Below are 16,806 nucleotides of genomic sequence, written 5' to 3' on the forward strand. Positions count from 1 at the left end.
AGTTTTATTTAATTTTTAGGTCATCGTTGGAGTTCTTTGTATTTATTTTGTGATCGTTTAGAGTTGTTGTTTCCAATATTTTACTCCTTCAGTTATTTTCAGTTATATATCAAACGCTTGAATTCTAATTTCGTCTGCTAACCTGAACGCACTATCATTTCTTTTCCCTGTTTTCTTATACTTCTTATATATACATATATATAAATATATATCACAGGAAAACAATAACAAACAATGCGTTAAATTATATGTATCATTTCATCTTTTATCTACTGCAACTGAAACGTTAGAGTCAAATCTAACTGAAGTCCTTCGAACATTACCTTGCGTATCAACCGTTTCCGGGATATCCAGTTCGAATTCTTTCCCATTTTTCAATATTTCTTTTAAATCTGGTTGGGCCTCCCTCATTGAGGATTTGCGATTGCCAGTTGATTTCTTAAAACTATCTTCACCACTGTCATTAGAATCAATTTTCTCCACAGTCAAATTAGTATCCGTATTTTCTTTTTCCAAATTAGGAACTCTTTCGAAAGTGGATAGTTCATTTTGACAGCGGTCACACTGACACAAAAATCCCCAGTTAACTCTCAACTCTCTACGTCTCAGCCTTACCCCATGCAAAGGATTAACGTACGTAATACAAATTTGCTCTCCTTTCTTAATCGGCTTTCTTGCGTGCAATTTCAATTCCTCATGTTCTTCTGTCTGCTCTATATAAACATTTGGTTCACAGTCGTGATTTATAAAGGATATCCAAAGGTACATTTGCCCATTGTATTGATTGATATTAAACGTCCCGATCATGGTCAAAAACTTCTCCAAATCTATTTCTTCAGAAGCCTTAGGGAATGCGCCACAAAATGATTCGTAGCATTTTTCCCAAACAGTCTCGTCATCAATATTTTCCTCAGCGCTCATTTTGGAATTATTATCAAATCCATCTTCGGTGTGCGCTGTTGTGCCATTCATCAAATTAAACGTACTGCCTATACCGCTAGCGTCTCTTAATTTGATCCTTACTCTTTGTGAGACGCTTGCTAATTTATTCCATTGCTCTCTGACCTCTCCTGTGGTATCTAAGAGCATAGATCCATATATAAGACCAATGGAAAAGGCAGCCGTAAAACAGTATTTCTCACAATAATTAACAAATCTTTTCCAATTGCCTGCATGGAGAATATCAATTCTATTTGATCTCCATGAATGATACAAAAGTTCATGTAAAGGAGCGTGCGCCTTTTTACATTTTTCACTGCACCAAATTGCCTTACACACTTCACAATCCAGATAATGCACCATAATTTTGTGTTGAGTCAAATCGTACAAGGCTTTGCCACAGCGAGCACAAGCTTTTCCATTAGAAATAAAAAAAAGCTTGTCCAACGGTGGAACATACACGATAGGCTTATTTTCCTTCAGAATGATTTGGCCCTTGGCAAAATCCTTCTCAGCGAAAAGGCCTCTGCCACGTTCATCATCTAAAAAATTTACCTTAACCTTAGCATTAGAGTCTAGGATTTTAGGAAAATGAATATTTTCTTTATATAGCGACACCGTCTCTAGATCCGTATCATAAAGGTGATGCTGGTTTAATATTTCCCGAAATCGGGAAGCACTCAATTTCCACATTCGATTTCTCTCTACAATTCTATCATAAAGATGTTGGATCGTAGCATCTTCTGTTCCAGGCTCCTCTTTCCACAATAGAACTACGTCATCACAAATTTCTTCGCAGGTGGGGGTTCGAGAATTAGAGCCGTTTTCTGCGCCCTCTTGCACTACAGGTTGATCACTATCGTTAAGAGTCTCTATCTTGATGGTTAATGCCATTATCGTACCACCTCTTGCCTTATCTATCTGTATGCCTGTGAATATACCTATTTATTTTCTATTGTTTAATGGACACTCACATGATTATAGTATCAAAAGAAAAAAACTGAAAAATTGAAAAATAATACGAAGAGAAAAGTTCATCAAACTCAAATAGAAAATTCACGGAAATAAAAAGATAACACTAACAAAATACGTGACTATAATCAACATTGAGCGATACTACGTTGGTCCAAATGGGACAAGGATGTAACTGCACAACCGAAAAGTACCCAACATAGAAATGGATTCGCCCAGGAAGCAGGGTGAGAAGACTGTAAACTTCTATCAAGAGGTGAAGAAAAGAATCTGTATATCTGACTCTTTCTTACGAGATTCGTACAATCAAGCCTCTCGACGATATCAAGATCTCTTCAACAAGCAAACCCGCATAAAATCACTGATCTACAAAGTAACAAGTCGGCTGGAAAGCCGCAATCTTGAATGACTATTTTCTATTAGTTGAGAGATGTGGTCGTCTGGTACAGGCCCATTAGACTTTGGTAATGTTCTTGAAACAAGCTCAAATCGCTTGGTGCTCTCTCTTTTCCACCCTCTTCAATTGATGACATATACCTGTGAGTATTGAATAAAGTACATTCTGCCAAAAGTGTTCAAGTATTGACAATATAGTATGTTATCGAATCGAATGAGAGAAAGTTTAATATTGAACATTTCGTACAATTTGAGACTACATAGTAACCGCATCAACAGCTGATAGGGCGATCCAGTCGGTAAGACACTAGGCTCTTAATAGCTCTTCGCAGATTTACATGCTAGTTTCTCGCCATTCTTCTTGGCCAATTGGCACTCCATTTGACTTATAGGCTTTGTTAATCTATTGTTCTTAACTTTAATATGACTCAAATTTCTTACTCAAAAATGCCGGTACCGGTACCGGCATTTTTGACATTTGAAAAATATTTGAAAAAAAATCTGGCAATATAAAGAGAACTAGTACTAGTGGTAGTTGTATATTCCCGTTAATAATTCCATCCCTTAATAGCGCAAGTAAGTTAAGAGTTTAACATACTAAAATATGTTACAAAAACATTCTTTGAGATTGGGAAAATTCTCCATCAGGACACTAGCCACCGGTGCTCCACTGGATGCCTCCAAAGTGAAAATCACCAGGAACCCAAATCCATCCAAGCCAAGACCAAATGAAGAATTGGTGTTCGGCCAAACTTTTACAGACCACATGTTGACCATTCCATGGTCCGCCAAGGAAGGGTGGGGTACACCACACATCAAACCTTACAGTAATTTATCTCTCGACCCATCGGCCTGTGTATTCCATTATGCATTTGAGCTATTTGAAGGTTTGAAAGCCTATAGGACTCCTCAAAATACCATCACCATGTTCCGTCCCGACAAGAACATGGTTCGTATGAATAAATCCGCCGCTAGAATTTGTTTACCAACTTTCAACTCTGAAGAGTTACTAAAGCTTACAGGAAAATTGATCGAGCAAGATAAGCATCTTGTTCCTCAGGGAAATGGTTACTCTTTATACATTAGACCAACTATGATTGGTACCTCCAAAGGTTTGGGTGTTGGCACTCCTTCCGAGGCTCTTCTTTACGTTATTACTTCTCCAGTCGGTCCTTATTACAAGACCGGTTTCAAAGCTGTGCGTCTCGAAGCAACAGACTATGCCACAAGAGCTTGGCCAGGTGGTGTTGGTGACAAGAAGTTGGGTGCTAACTACGCCCCATGTATTTTACCACAATTGCAAGCTGCTGAACGAGGTTACCAGCAGAATCTATGGTTGTTCGGTCCAGAAAAGAACATCACTGAAGTGGGTACCATGAATGTTTTCTTTGTCTTTCTCAACAAGGTCACCGGAAAGAAAGAACTGGTTACTGCCCCATTGGACGGTACTATCTTGGAAGGTGTTACCAGAGATTCTGTCTTAACTTTGGCTCGTGATAAATTGGATCCTCAAGAATGGGACGTCAACGAACGTTATTACACCATCACTGAGGTTGCTACTAGAGCTCAACAAGGCGAACTAATAGAGGCCTTTGGTTCAGGTACCGCCGCCGTTGTTTCACCTATTAAGGAGATTGGCTGGAAGGACGAAGATATTCATGTTCCATTATTGCCTGGTGAACAATGTGGTGCATTGACTAAGCAAGTTGCTCAATGGATTGCTGACATTCAATACGGTAGAACCAAGTACGACAACTGGTCAAGAACCGTTGCTAACTTGAACTGATGATAAATAAAAGCAAAAACACAAAAAAAAGACGATTTCTTTAAAGATCTGTTTTTCTCTCTCACTTTATTCATATAGATACAAACTTTACAATTCCTATTAGATTTATTTATTACTTAACAAACATTGAAATATTACTATGACCTTCACCAATTGCCGTGGGGCTTCCTATTTTTTTGATCATTTTAATAAAGAATATAATAAAGATGAGCTCATATGTGATAGCGTAGCTGAAGATGGTTGGCCTGATTCTGCAGAAACCTCCCCACAAAATATCACAATTTAAACAAATACTATGACTTTCCACATAAGTCCCTATAGTATGGCAAAATTTCTCTCGCTAGCAGTTACGAGACAAAATAGTGTTCAATATGAAATTGGGCCAAAACATTAGCTATCCATTTGTGGAATACGCAGCTGAGTTTGACAAATTATGATATATCCTTGTATTTTTCTTCTCATTACACAAAGTTCTTTAGATGTATAACCTGATTTTGCTATTGGGAAGCAAACTACCTGCCTTTACGTGAAAAACTAATTCAATGCATTTAGGAATGCAAAAGAATCAACTAAGCTAAAAAAGAAAAAAAGACTTATTCACAGCAATTCTTAGTGTTCAAGGGATTCAAAATTCCAATGTATATAATGAAATAATAGTATGGCTTCCCTTATAGTGATTCATTGACTCGGTCTATGTTCACCTCCTCCTTTTATGAAGAAGGTATAGAACTGACCTACTTTTAGGTAGTAGATGTTACTGGTAGCAATGTTTAACCAACTTAACAGCGAAAAGCACTAATTCAAAAACGGTCCATTATGATCTATATTTAGCAGTCTATATTTAGCAGTCTATATTTAGCAGCCGGGAGGGGGTATATAAGCAACACAACCACAGGAACAAGACGAAATGAGGCCTCTGACATTCAGTATTTCTTTAGGGCAGTCTTTTGCAAAGAAAGTTAATTGAGAATGCCCAGGACTAGCTATTTAGACGAAAATTTTGAAGCTACTCATTACAATAATGTGCGTCCCTCTTATCCCCAATCTTTAGTAAGTGAGGTAATGAAATTTCACAAGGGTCCATGCAAAAGTTTGGTTGATATTGGATGCGGCACAGGAAAAGCAACTTTTCTCTTCGAACCTTATTTTGAGGAAGTCATTGGGATTGATCCCTCTTCTTCCATGCTCTCCATTGCTGAGAAAGGAAGAAATGACCGTAAATTAGATGGGAAGATTAGGTTTATCAATGCTTTTGGTGAGGACTTATCCAGCATTCAGCCAGGAACTGTGGATACAGTTATTGGCGCAGAAGCCATTCATTGGTGCAATTTGGAAAAGCTGTTCCAGCAAGTTTCTTCCATATTACGAAGTGATGGAACTTTTGCATTTTGGTTTTATATTCAGCCGGAATTTGTGGATTTTGGTCCAAAAGCCTTAGATGTATACTACAAGTATGGTTGGAGTGAGGATTACATGGGTAAATACCTGGACGACAATCAAAGGGAAATTCTATTGAATTACGGTGGTGAAAAACTACGGACTTTATTAGCAGATCAATTTAAGGATATTGAGGTGACAATTTACAGTCCTTCGGACACGGACACGTCAACAGTAACTGCTGAAAAAAATCAGTTTCTCTGGAGGACGACTATTACTTTGAACCAATTCAAAGAGTTCGTGAAAAGTTGGAGCTTATACTCTTCTTGGATTGGAAACCATCCTGGGGAACCGGATATTGCGGATATATTTGTTAACGAGTTGAAAGAGGTCTGCCATTGTGATAACTTGGATGTGCCTTTGAAGGTAGAGTGGTCCACCTTTTATTATTTATGTAGAAAAGGAGGATAAATATTTCCAAACTGTCCGAAGAGTACTTAAAGCATTACTAGAATCTTAAGAATTTATTCGTTGGCGTTCAAAGATAATACTGATCTTAGCAGTACAAAGAAGTCTTGACAGTATTGCTGTAACTCATTGCACACATATTTTTATAAAAGATTCTATTTACAGGACAACATTGTATATGTAAACATTTCAACTTCATATTCACATTCCGAAGCGGTACTGAGTTTTTGAAGTATACACCTCGCCGCGCTTCAAAAGAACACAGTCTTTCCATTCAGATCGGTTGATTGCATCAACGTATCTGCCTTGTTCAACGGCAAATCCTGACCTCGGTGTAAATTTTCCACATAGATTGTCACCTGTGTAGAAGAGAACAGTTGGTTCTGTTGTCGAGACCTCTAGTGTTAGATGTGATTCCGGATGATAAGCCTTGCAAACGGGGACCAACTTGTTCACGCTCACTGAGTCTGCCGTTTTCAAATCCTTATTAGCGTCCACAATAAAACCATAGTCGAAAACTGGGCCGTCATCCCGCAAAATGGTAGGCCTTGTGGAGTCAAAAGTGGCAATTTTCCTCTCGATGATCTTACCGGTCGGGATTAGCGCTCCTTCGCTCACTTCTAATGATTTGTTAGAGCAAAGTTTAATTTCTGTACCACTGATGGACTTTTCGTTTCTAGCTTTATTCAGATTGAAGTATGTGTGATTGGTCATATTGATAGGGGTAGCCTCTCCACGAATGAGTCGTGCCTGATATTCCATGTTCAAAGTCATGTCGGCAACATTCAATGTGTACTTTAAGGTAACTTGCAGATCCCCTGGAAATTCATTAGGTAGCGTGTGGTCATCCAACAACGTGAATTCGACAATATAAACATCTTTGAAAGGATTTTCCACCGGAGAGGCTCTATATTTTTTCAGATGGAAAGAGCTGATACTACTGTGATTTGCGTTTCCGCAATTGTTAACAGTCAACCGATGAGGTCCGTCCTCCAAAGTGAACACTCCTTTGTGGATACGGTTCGCGTAACGACCAACAGTGGCACCGATATAGTTGTAGCCATCTGACACATAATCTTGAATATTCGGATACCCTAGGACAACTGATTGATTGTTAACTCTTAAATCGAGCAAAGTAGCACCAAGTTCTGAAATAGTAGCCTGAAACCTCCCCGCATCACCAATTTCGACACTTGTGTATTCGTCAGCACTTTTACTTTTTGTCATTATCGTTTATTGTGCCTTATGACGGATTCTGCTCACCGCATACCATATAGTGTGACCATCGCATTCTAATTATCTTTCTCATTTATACCCCAGGCTATTCAGACATGCACGCGCATGAATATTTAAACTGGGGTGGGACTTCTGTGCTCTTTCTCAGAGTCTGCGCCAGTAACTAATTCTCAGGAAAATTTCCCATTGTCACGTATAATCCTTAGTTGCAGCGCGATTTTGGTGCCCGAGAATTTCGCCGCACCGAAAATTTATGCGACAATTTTTCCATTTTGTATATTCACCACTATATGTTCGTAGCACATTTCTGTCCCTCCATCGTCCATCGCCTCCAGTTCCTTCCAGCAGGATCAACTGCTCAGATATAGTAGAGAAGATTTTTTTAGCTTAGCAATTGTTGAAAGAAGCTTCGGAGGCTCTCACAATCCTGTGCCCGTTTTCCGTGTGATCTCGTAGTTTACTGTAAAATTCCGAGGTACAAAACCATCGTAGTCACTAAGGTCTCAAATAACATTGGTAAAATGCCGGCTGCGAAATGATAGTAAAGGTCATTTCGGTGACTGCTCTTTGAATATTTTTGGATGGGGTGCGACAAGAGAATGCCGTCCCAAAAAAGGAACTCTAAAAGACACCACCACACTCTCGCAGTATGTTGCTATCACATTGTCTCGATCAAAAGGGAAAAAAAAGTAGAGCTGTGAGCGCGTGTGATTTTTTGAATTGCTTTCAACAATAATGTTGATGAAATTTTCAAAATGTGTGCCTTTCGTATTTCATATTTCATGTAAGGCAGGTCTCGCATGTACTAACTGAGAAGTAAAGTATGCAGTGTTGACTCAAAACTACAGTCATATAGAGATCAAAATCTCACCAAACGGAAACATCATTTATATGCGTTTTACAAGTGATATGGAAGTGGCGTGTACACTCTGATATAGTCACTTAGCATAAATCACCAAAAGGGCTTGCGCTTTAAGTCATTTTCACCATAAGTTAGACTTAAACACTTCAGAGTAAAGATCGGTTGTTAAGCGGAGATTACAGAATGTGATCCTGAAGTGAAGCTGTGGAAATGTGCATACGAAATCCGCACTTTTCTTGCCTTTAATCACTGAATCAATGATAACTAGAAGTTTCCACCAAATAAACCAAGCTGCAGGTAGCTTCGTTTGCATAATCTTTATGATTGAAGGATTTGCGAAAGGAGGTTATTTTGGCATTCCTCGCTTGATAATTAAACTCGTCATTAATGTATGAATTATAGCAGTTTTTTATATCTGTTTGTTCGTCAAGATGATCATTAGGTTGGCAAAAAAAAAGATAGACTATTGACAACATTTTGTATAATGACAACGGATATTTAACCATAGATATTCAATCAAGAGGAGCAGAACAAAGTCTCTTTTATTCCTAAAACTAACAATCGTTCTTCGCTGGTAAATGCAGTTGAACCCACCAGGCGATTGCGGCTCCGAGCTTTCTGTAACCGTCGCCCTTTCGTACACGGAATGTTGAACAACGGGAAGAGCAAGCATTGTAGTCAACGTTCAAGAAGCCAAACCAATAGGCACAACCCCCACTCGATAATAACAACCTCAATGATGATGTCAGTAAGACGGTAGTTCCCTAAGGATGTATTTTTTTTTACAACATACTAGTTACCAGTTCCTATTTTATTTTGCTAAAGATAAGGGAATGCACGTTTTGAAAGCGCAGGCATATATTAATAGAAGTCTGTTTGGTTCTATGCTTTCATATTCAGTGAATAGAGGCATAATGCTCGGCAGCTTTTGGTTTTCTTTTTAGAAAGGATCTTCAAGTCGATTTACAGATAATCCGTTTGTTTTTCCACGGCATTCTCTAACATAATGATTTTTCGCGCGTGCCTGTTGCCTGAAGCGGTATGTTACATAAGAACGCCTATTTTGCATTTCCTGCTCGAAGACTATCATGCAGCCTTGAGCTTATAGATTCTCACAACATTATTGACGTTGTCTTTTCTTTTTCCATGCATATGTCGATAAAGAGAAGAAGTAGAGTCTTAGGACAAAAACGCCGATTATGGTGGAGCGAAGGGGAAAATATACTGCGCTTAAGCTCGTAGGGGGGTTTCTTTTGTCAGTGCTGAGATTTGACAGTTGAAAGTTAGGATTCAACGTAGTATGGTTTGGCAACCCCCAATTTCTTGTTCTTAGTATATAAGTATATTAGCAGATTCAAGTTCTTTAGTCGTCTTTGAAGGGGAAATTAAGATGGCAAATCGCAGTAAAACAATGTTTAGAAACATCGAGAAGTACAAGGTTGACGGAGACACTGTCCTTGCTGAAAAGCATATGGGTGCCTAATGCAATCTATTGAATCTTGAACAGTAGAAAAAAGTCCAAGTTACGCTAGAAGCGAGGTGTAGGAACTTGTTCTGCGCACAGGATACATGCCACATTATCAGGAAGTCTACGACTACGTATTGTGGCTCCAGTCGCGGCACCAGAGCAGTACTTTACGTTAACGGATGGGGCTGCAAGAAACCGTCACGAATAAGACAATACATCAGATTTTCAAGGATGACAGGCTGGTCCAACGTCACAATAAACATGAGCCGGGCCACGCTTTATGCAAACATACTCAGCACCAAAATCGGGCGCTTTAATGTCGAAATATGCGCTCGCTCACCGTTAAATGGTAAAATGCGTCTTGAGTATAGTATAAGATAGGTATATTCCGAAAAGGTGTCTGATGGAAAGGACCACTCATTCGATTCTTGAGAATATGCTAGCCTCCAAGCCTACAGCTCGCTCTCTAGATAGGGTAGTGCGATCATGTCTTCACATCAAACCTGAAAAGAAGTACAACATGTAGACATAAGCGGAAAAGTTCGCGCTCTATAAATCTCAGAATAGGGTCAAAGTATCCAAACTTCAGAAAAACAGCCACATACAGTGAATTTTGGTCGGAACCGACTGCGTAGTCCGTTCGGTGAAGACGAAGTTTTGCAGCTGTGGCAAGGTACCGGTTAACTGTGTTTTTTCTTTCGTTTTTCTGTTTGTGGGCAAATAGGTGTGAAACAAGCTCAAGAATTTTTACGATTGAAGTCAACAGGCTATGTTTTTATAGTTCGGACAGCGTCACACGTTCTTTTTGGAGAATTGGCGACAGGTCATTTAACGAGATACTAAAACTCTCGTCAGGGAAGAAGTCCTGGGCTTTGATATGATGGACCCGCGGAAAGGCGTTTTACAGGGTCTTTTTGTCAGCCACTTCCCTGCGGAAAAACAATGCCGCTCGCGTCGCCGTAAGATGAGGTAGCCGTGCGTTTCCAGGAACATAGAAGAAGCATTTCGCGATCAAAGAGACAGGGGACAAACAATTGCTGTATTCTCGAAAAAATAGCTGGCGAAATCTTGACTCGAAATAATAATTGTTTTCTTGCCACACTGCGATATCCATTCTGGGTGGAGAGTGCGAGCCATTTCTCCGGTGTGTGAAATGGCAAATATAGTGATATCTCGAAGGTGATCCGGTAGAGTCAGCTCCTGTTTTCGGGCAGCTTTTCTGTGGCAATCCAGCCAGCTTTAGTCGCGTTCTGCACGCTTTTGTATGACGTAGAAGTGTCCTGCTGTTGTTCGTGGTAGGATGTCTTGCGAAGTAGCACCTCGTTCCCTTCCTGCTTACCAAACACGCGCGCCTTGCAGATTTTGCGGGTACTTGTTATAGAAATGCCTGCACAAAAATTTGCACTAGCTCACCATCGGTCCGTAGACATATGCTCGGAGTCCGCGAATAATTGCGAGAAGAAGCATACAAGAAGCAATATAAAAAGCTTCGCTATGCTTCATTGTTACTTGTTCTGCAACTCAATCATTCAATGCTTATACTTGCTTGTCATAACAACCCAGCAATAACAAAGTTTCATTTCTGCAACTTTTTTTGGTAAAATCTCGCCTATTTTCAAAGAGATGTTCAATCGTTTAAACAAATTCCAAGCTGCTCTAGCGTTGGCCCTTTACTCCCAACGTGCATTGGGAGAATCCTATGGTAACAGCACTTCTTCCGATGTCTTGAGTACCATTACTTCTTCGGCTTCTAGCGCAAGTGCTACCGCGTTCAACTCACTTTCTTCCAGTGACGGTACTGTTTATCTGCCATCTACAACAATCAGTGGCGATCTTACGGTCACTGGTAAAGTAATTGCAACCGAAGCGGTCGAAATCGCTACCGGTGGTAAATTGACTCTTCTTGACGGTGAAAAATATGTTTTTTCATCCGATCTGAAAGTTCATGGTGATTTGATCGTAGGAAAGTCAGAAGCAAGTTACGAAGGTACCTCCTTCGACGTCTCCGGTGAAACATTCGAGGTCTCGGGTAACTTCAGTGCCGAAGAGTCGGCTGCTGTTTCTGCATCCATCTATTCCTTCACACCTAGCTCTTTTGAAAGCAGCGGTGACATTTCTTTGAGTCTGTCGAAGGCCAAGAAGGGTGAAGTTACTTTCTCGCCATATGCTAACTCTGGCGCGTTCTCTTTGTCAAACGCTATCCTCAATGGTGGCTCTGTCTCCGGTTTGGAACGTAGAGCAGAAGATGAAGGTTCAGAAAACAACGGTGAAATAAATCTGGACAACGGAAGTACCTATGTTATTGTCGAGCCTGTTTCCGGAAACGGTACAGTCAACATTATCTCTGGTAACCTCTACTTACACTACCCAGACACCTTTACTGGTCAGACTGTTGTCTTCAAGGGAGAAGGTGTTCTCGCCGTTGACCCAACTGAGACCAACGCTACTCCTATTCCCGTTGTTGGCTACACTGGTAAAAACCAAATTGCCATCACCGCTGACATCACTGCTCTTTCTTATGACGGTACTACCGGTGTTTTAACCGCAACCCAAGGTAACAGACAATTCTCTTTCGCTATCGGTACTGGGTTCTCCAGCTCTGGCTTCAGCGTCTCCGAAGGAACCTTTGCCGGTCTTTACACTTATTATCTAAACTACGATGGAGTTGTTGCTACCAGTGCTGCTTCTTCATCCATTTCCACCGCCACTTCTACCACTACATCCGCTGCCACATCCGCTGCCACATCCGCTGCCACATCCGCTGCCACATCCGCTGCCACATCCACCATCTCTGGCGCATCCACTTCTGCCGCTGTCTCTGGCTCAGTCTCCCTATCATCTAGTGCCTCTTCCTCAGGTGTATCCAACTCCACCACAGTTTCAGGCTCCGTCGGTTCCTCGACCTTGGCCACCGCTTCAATCACTTCTTCAGCCGCTGCTGGCACCGCTTTCACTTCCGGTACCGCATCTGTCTATACCACAACATTAACCTACGCAAATGCCACAAGCACAGTCGTGGTTTCCTGTTCAGAGGCAACTGACGCCAGAGGCAACATCTACACAATTACCAAAACCGTTCCATGTTCTTCTACTACCGCCACAATCACTTCTTGCGATGAAAACGGGTGTCATGTTCCAGCACCAACCGCTACCGACGCAACTGAAACCGTTTCTTCCAAGTCATACACCACTGTCACTGTTACTCACTGTGATGACAACGGCTGTAACGTCAAAACCGTCACTACTGAAGCTCCTAAACAAACTACAGCAACCACTGCTACTGTTTCTGAAAAAACTTACACCACCATCACTGTTACCCAATGCGATGACAACGGCTGTAACGCCAAGACCATCACCTCCGAAGCTCTCAAGCCAACTTCATTGAGCACTGAATTTAGCGCAGTTTCCAAGTCTGCTGCTCCAACTTCCCAAGCTATCGCTTCTAGAATCTCCACCGGTATCGTCGTTCAATCTGAAGGCATTGCTGCAGGTCTAAAAACCAACGCTTTGAGCACCTTGGTCGGTATTTTTGTTCTTGCTTTGTTTTAACTGAGAACACGACTATAGTCCTATGAAGTGAAATAAGTAATTTATTTTATATAAGTTTAGTTTAAAATTTCAAGTAAGTTTAGCGTAAGCAGTCGAAGAATGCTATCTGCTTTTACACTTGTTTCAACTATAGAGCGTCAGAAAGGACGGTTTAGCGAAGGCACCATAGCGGAAGAATATGTTTTTCCAGGTTTTTCGCGCAGTTTTTGAAATTTGAAATTTTCGTGGTTTTAACAGTTTTAACCGAAAAAGGGTAACGGCCTATACCCAAAAAGAAAACTGCAAAGGCGCAGCACGTGATGTTCACATGATCTTGATTGAACGTCAATGGGTACAGCGCCGTAGTATTATTGCTGTCTTGCTCTATCTCCCACACTGTATCTGCAAAACTGAAGCGTGAATGTGTGGAAGTTGACATTGTTTGGAACAGAACGTGTCACTACTCTATTACAATTTATTTAGTTTATTTAATTTACCTAATTCAAATATTAGGGGCGGCTGTTAATACTTCGAGTTTGCCTTTGGGCCGCACATTTTCACAAGATATTCAGTAACGTCCAAAAACTTGATGCCGGTCACTTGCTATTACTGGCCCGTTGATACATTGCGTTCGTATAGCCATTGGAATTTAAGAATTTCTTTATGGTATTTTCAACAAGAAGGAGCGGAATAAGTCAATAAACACTTTACAAGCTCTTCCGTTTGTCTTCCTTCAGCATTTATTCATGTTAACGGATCTTGTCAGATTAACTTCCAATGAAAGTAAAGAAGTTAAAAAGCTTGATAAGCTTTTTTTCTGTTTACATTGACTAATAAATATTAAATAAGCACGTTTTTCATGAAATTTTCCATGAATATGCTAAAAAAAAGTAAAAAAAGAGTAAAAGAGTTAATTGAATGAGCTTAAACGAAGCCGCGCAATCCTGACGTTCACACGTGGGTTGCTAACAGGCAAAAAATATATGGTTTTGGTCCCTGTTTGCGCAGGGATCTCAAACGTCACATTACCAAGTCGGCCATCTTGTCAAGCATGACACCCATCTGGGATAACCATAAACACCTTCGAATTATCAAGTAAAACATACATAAGCACTCATATTTCTTGAATTGAGTTCAGTTTGATTCTGACCCTATTCCTGGTAGAACAAAGAGGAAGAACAAAAAAGCATAGACATACTCAAGAATACTAATGCTCAAATCAATTGCCTATTCAATTGTAGCCGCTTCTTTGGTTAATGCAGGTACCATTCCGTTGGGAAAATTATCCGACATAGACAAGATCGGTACCCAAAAAGATATCTTCCCATTCTTGGGTGGTGCTGGGCCATACTACTCTTTTCCTGGTGATTATGGTATTTCCCGTGACTTGCCGGAAGGTTGTGAAATGAAGCAAGTGCAAATGCTTGGTAGACATGGTGAAAGATACCCCACTGCCAGTAAGGCTAAGACGATCATGGCAACATGGTATAAGTTAAGTAACTATACCCGCCAATTCAACGGGTCATTGTCTTTTTTGAACGATGACTATGAATTTTTCATCCGAAACAGCAGTAATTTGGAAATGGAAACCACTCTTGCCAACACGGTCGATGTTTTGAACCCATACACTGGTGAGATGAATGCTAAGAAACATGCTCGTGAATTCTTAGCGCAATATGGTGATATGGTCGAAAATCAAACCAGTTTTGCCGTTTTTACCTCTAGTTCTACAAGATGTCATGATACTGCTCAATTTTTCATCGATGGTTTAGGTGACCGATTCAACATTTCCTTGCAAACTGTTAGTGAGGACGAATCTGCTGGTGCCAACACCTTGAGCGCTCACCACTCGTGTCCTGCCTGGGACGATGATGTCAACGATGACATTTTGGAAAAGTATGACACTAGTTATTTGAGCGGTATTGCCAAGAGATTGAACAAAGAAAACAAAGGCTTGAACTTGACTTCAAGTGATGCCAAGAACTTCTTTGCCTGGTGTCCATATGAATTGAACGTCAGAGGCTACAGTGATATCTGCAACATTTTCACTAAGGATGAATTGGTACGTTACTCCTACAGCCAAGACTTGGAAACCTACTACCAACAGGGTCCAGGTTATGACGCTGTTAGATCCGTCGGTGCTAACTATTTCAATGCTTCGGTGAAGCTATTAAAAGAGAGTGAAATTCAAGACCAGAAGGTTTGGTTGAGTTTCACCCACGATACCGATATCGTAAACTATTTGACCACTGTCGGAATACTTGACGACAAAAACGATTTGACAGCCGAATACGTTCCATTCATGGATAACACATTCCACAGATCGTGGTATGTTCCTCAAGGTGCTCGTGTCTACACTGAAAAGTTCCAATGTTCCAACGACACCTACGTCAGATACGCCATCAATGATGCTGTGGTGCCAATTGAAACCTGTTCCACTGGTCCAGGGTTCTCTTGTGAAATAAACGACTTCTACGACTACGCTGAGAAGAGAGTGGCCGGTACTGATTTCTTAAAGGTCTGTAACGTCAGCAGCGTCAGTAACTCTACTGAATTGACCTTCTTCTGGGACTGGAAAAACGTCCATTACAATGACCATTTATTAAAACAATAGTTAGTATAACTAAGTAATTTTGGAAACTAAATACCCGTATCACTTTTTTTTCGATGCTGCAGGAAGCATCTGTGAAATTTCCTGTTCCAATGAGGCTATCAAGCATATAAACTCATGCACTGAAGTACCCAAGGAATGTAGAGGTACCTGGGACACCGCCAGAGATAGTTTGTGCATGTTATTCTTTATTATCGAAAAAGAAACTTCACAATGTTCCAAGCCGGACAAAGCATATGTGTCGACAAGAGAAGCCCTTTCTGAGTAACCTGAAACGATGTTCGAAACACAATGATTCCTAGCTGGATCCACAAAATTTGATATGTTTGCTGAAATATCGAAACCACCCAACACCAATAGACAGCAAAATGTCATTTAGCTTTGAGCAGGCAAAAATCAAGCTTGATCGTCCGGAGCTGTGCTTCTATCAATTGCATCTTCAAATTCATACGCGAATAAGAACAGGTTGTACTGAACCAGGGAATACCAGAAATTTTGTGGCCTTGCCCTGTCCGAATTATTATTCATCAATATTCAAAGATCCGTAAAGATCTACCTATCACAATTGTCACATTGAAGTATTAGAAATATTGCCTTGAATTTATTGAATTATAAAATATTCGTAAAATTGTTATTAGAACATCAAAATATGACACACTTGATAGGTCTGTGAGACTGATAATGTGAGAAATATAATATTAAGGTGTGTAAGTTCTCTAGTTATCTCATAGTAATCTCAAGATAACGCTATTGGGAATGAAACTGTCCATTAATGATGGTGGGATGACTCACTTGTTAGAATATCACAGTTGTACTTTATACAACCAATACGTGAATTGATCTGCTGTACATGGAATGGTAAGTCATTACTAGGCATGCTCAATGGATAGAAAACAGTGTTCAGCAACTAATGTATGCTCATATAATGCATATACAACTCTAAAAACTTCATGGGTGGCATTCATTCAATGTTGATGAAAACTGTTTCAAAGAAACAGAGTTCTTCAAATAATCATTTTTTTATGTGACTTTCTGGAAAGAAATCTTTCATCAGACAGTACTAATGATATCATTCATATTCTTCTCTTGCATCAATTAAAAAAATCCCACGAAACCATGAACTAAAATGCAACTCTTGTATAAGCCTTGTGAATTATTTCAGA

General features: G+C 40.2%; 6 protein-coding genes across 6 annotated transcripts; 4 read left to right on the forward strand and 2 right to left on the reverse strand.

The window, feature by feature from the left end:
* Window positions 1–258: 258 nt before the first annotated feature.
* Window positions 259–1,833, reverse strand: SET5 (S-adenosylmethionine-dependent methyltransferase; the record flags this gene model as incomplete). The annotated part of the gene is made up of 1 exon (XM_056228595.1): window positions 259–1,833. One exon carries the CDS (start codon window positions 1,831–1,833, stop codon window positions 259–261), a length of 1,575 nt encoding a protein of 524 aa, XP_056088301.1.
* A 1,078-nt stretch (window positions 1,834–2,911) lies between these two features.
* Window positions 2,912–4,093, forward strand: BAT1 (branched-chain-amino-acid transaminase BAT1; the record flags this gene model as incomplete). Its single annotated transcript, XM_056228596.1, has 1 exon — window positions 2,912–4,093. The coding sequence occupies one exon, from the start codon at window positions 2,912–2,914 to the stop codon at window positions 4,091–4,093; it is 1,182 nt and encodes a 393-aa protein (XP_056088302.1).
* A 969-nt stretch (window positions 4,094–5,062) lies between these two features.
* Window positions 5,063–5,941, forward strand: CRG1 (S-adenosylmethionine-dependent methyltransferase; the record flags this gene model as incomplete). The annotated part of the gene is made up of 1 exon (XM_056228597.1): window positions 5,063–5,941. One exon carries the CDS (start codon window positions 5,063–5,065, stop codon window positions 5,939–5,941), a length of 879 nt encoding a protein of 292 aa, XP_056088303.1.
* Window positions 5,942–6,139: 198 nt separating this feature from the next.
* SKDI08G2560 (aldose 1-epimerase superfamily protein) lies at window positions 6,140–7,165 on the reverse strand (the record flags this gene model as incomplete). Its single annotated transcript, XM_056228598.1, has 1 exon — window positions 6,140–7,165. The coding sequence occupies one exon, from the start codon at window positions 7,163–7,165 to the stop codon at window positions 6,140–6,142; it is 1,026 nt and encodes a 341-aa protein (XP_056088304.1).
* A 3,962-nt stretch (window positions 7,166–11,127) lies between these two features.
* Window positions 11,128–13,053, forward strand: SKDI08G2570 (uncharacterized protein; the record flags this gene model as incomplete). The annotated part of the gene is made up of 1 exon (XM_056228599.1): window positions 11,128–13,053. The coding sequence occupies one exon, from the start codon at window positions 11,128–11,130 to the stop codon at window positions 13,051–13,053; it is 1,926 nt and encodes a 641-aa protein (XP_056088305.1).
* A 1,189-nt stretch (window positions 13,054–14,242) lies between these two features.
* SKDI08G2580 (histidine phosphatase family protein) lies at window positions 14,243–15,646 on the forward strand (the record flags this gene model as incomplete). Its single annotated transcript, XM_056228600.1, has 1 exon — window positions 14,243–15,646. One exon carries the CDS (start codon window positions 14,243–14,245, stop codon window positions 15,644–15,646), a length of 1,404 nt encoding a protein of 467 aa, XP_056088306.1.
* Between the last annotated feature and the right edge of the window lie 1,160 nt (window positions 15,647–16,806).

The sequence above is a fragment of the Saccharomyces kudriavzevii genome, assembly GCF_947243775.1.
Source record: "Saccharomyces kudriavzevii IFO 1802 strain IFO1802 genome assembly, chromosome: 8".
Lineage (NCBI taxonomy): Eukaryota > Fungi > Ascomycota > Saccharomycetes > Saccharomycetales > Saccharomycetaceae > Saccharomyces > Saccharomyces kudriavzevii.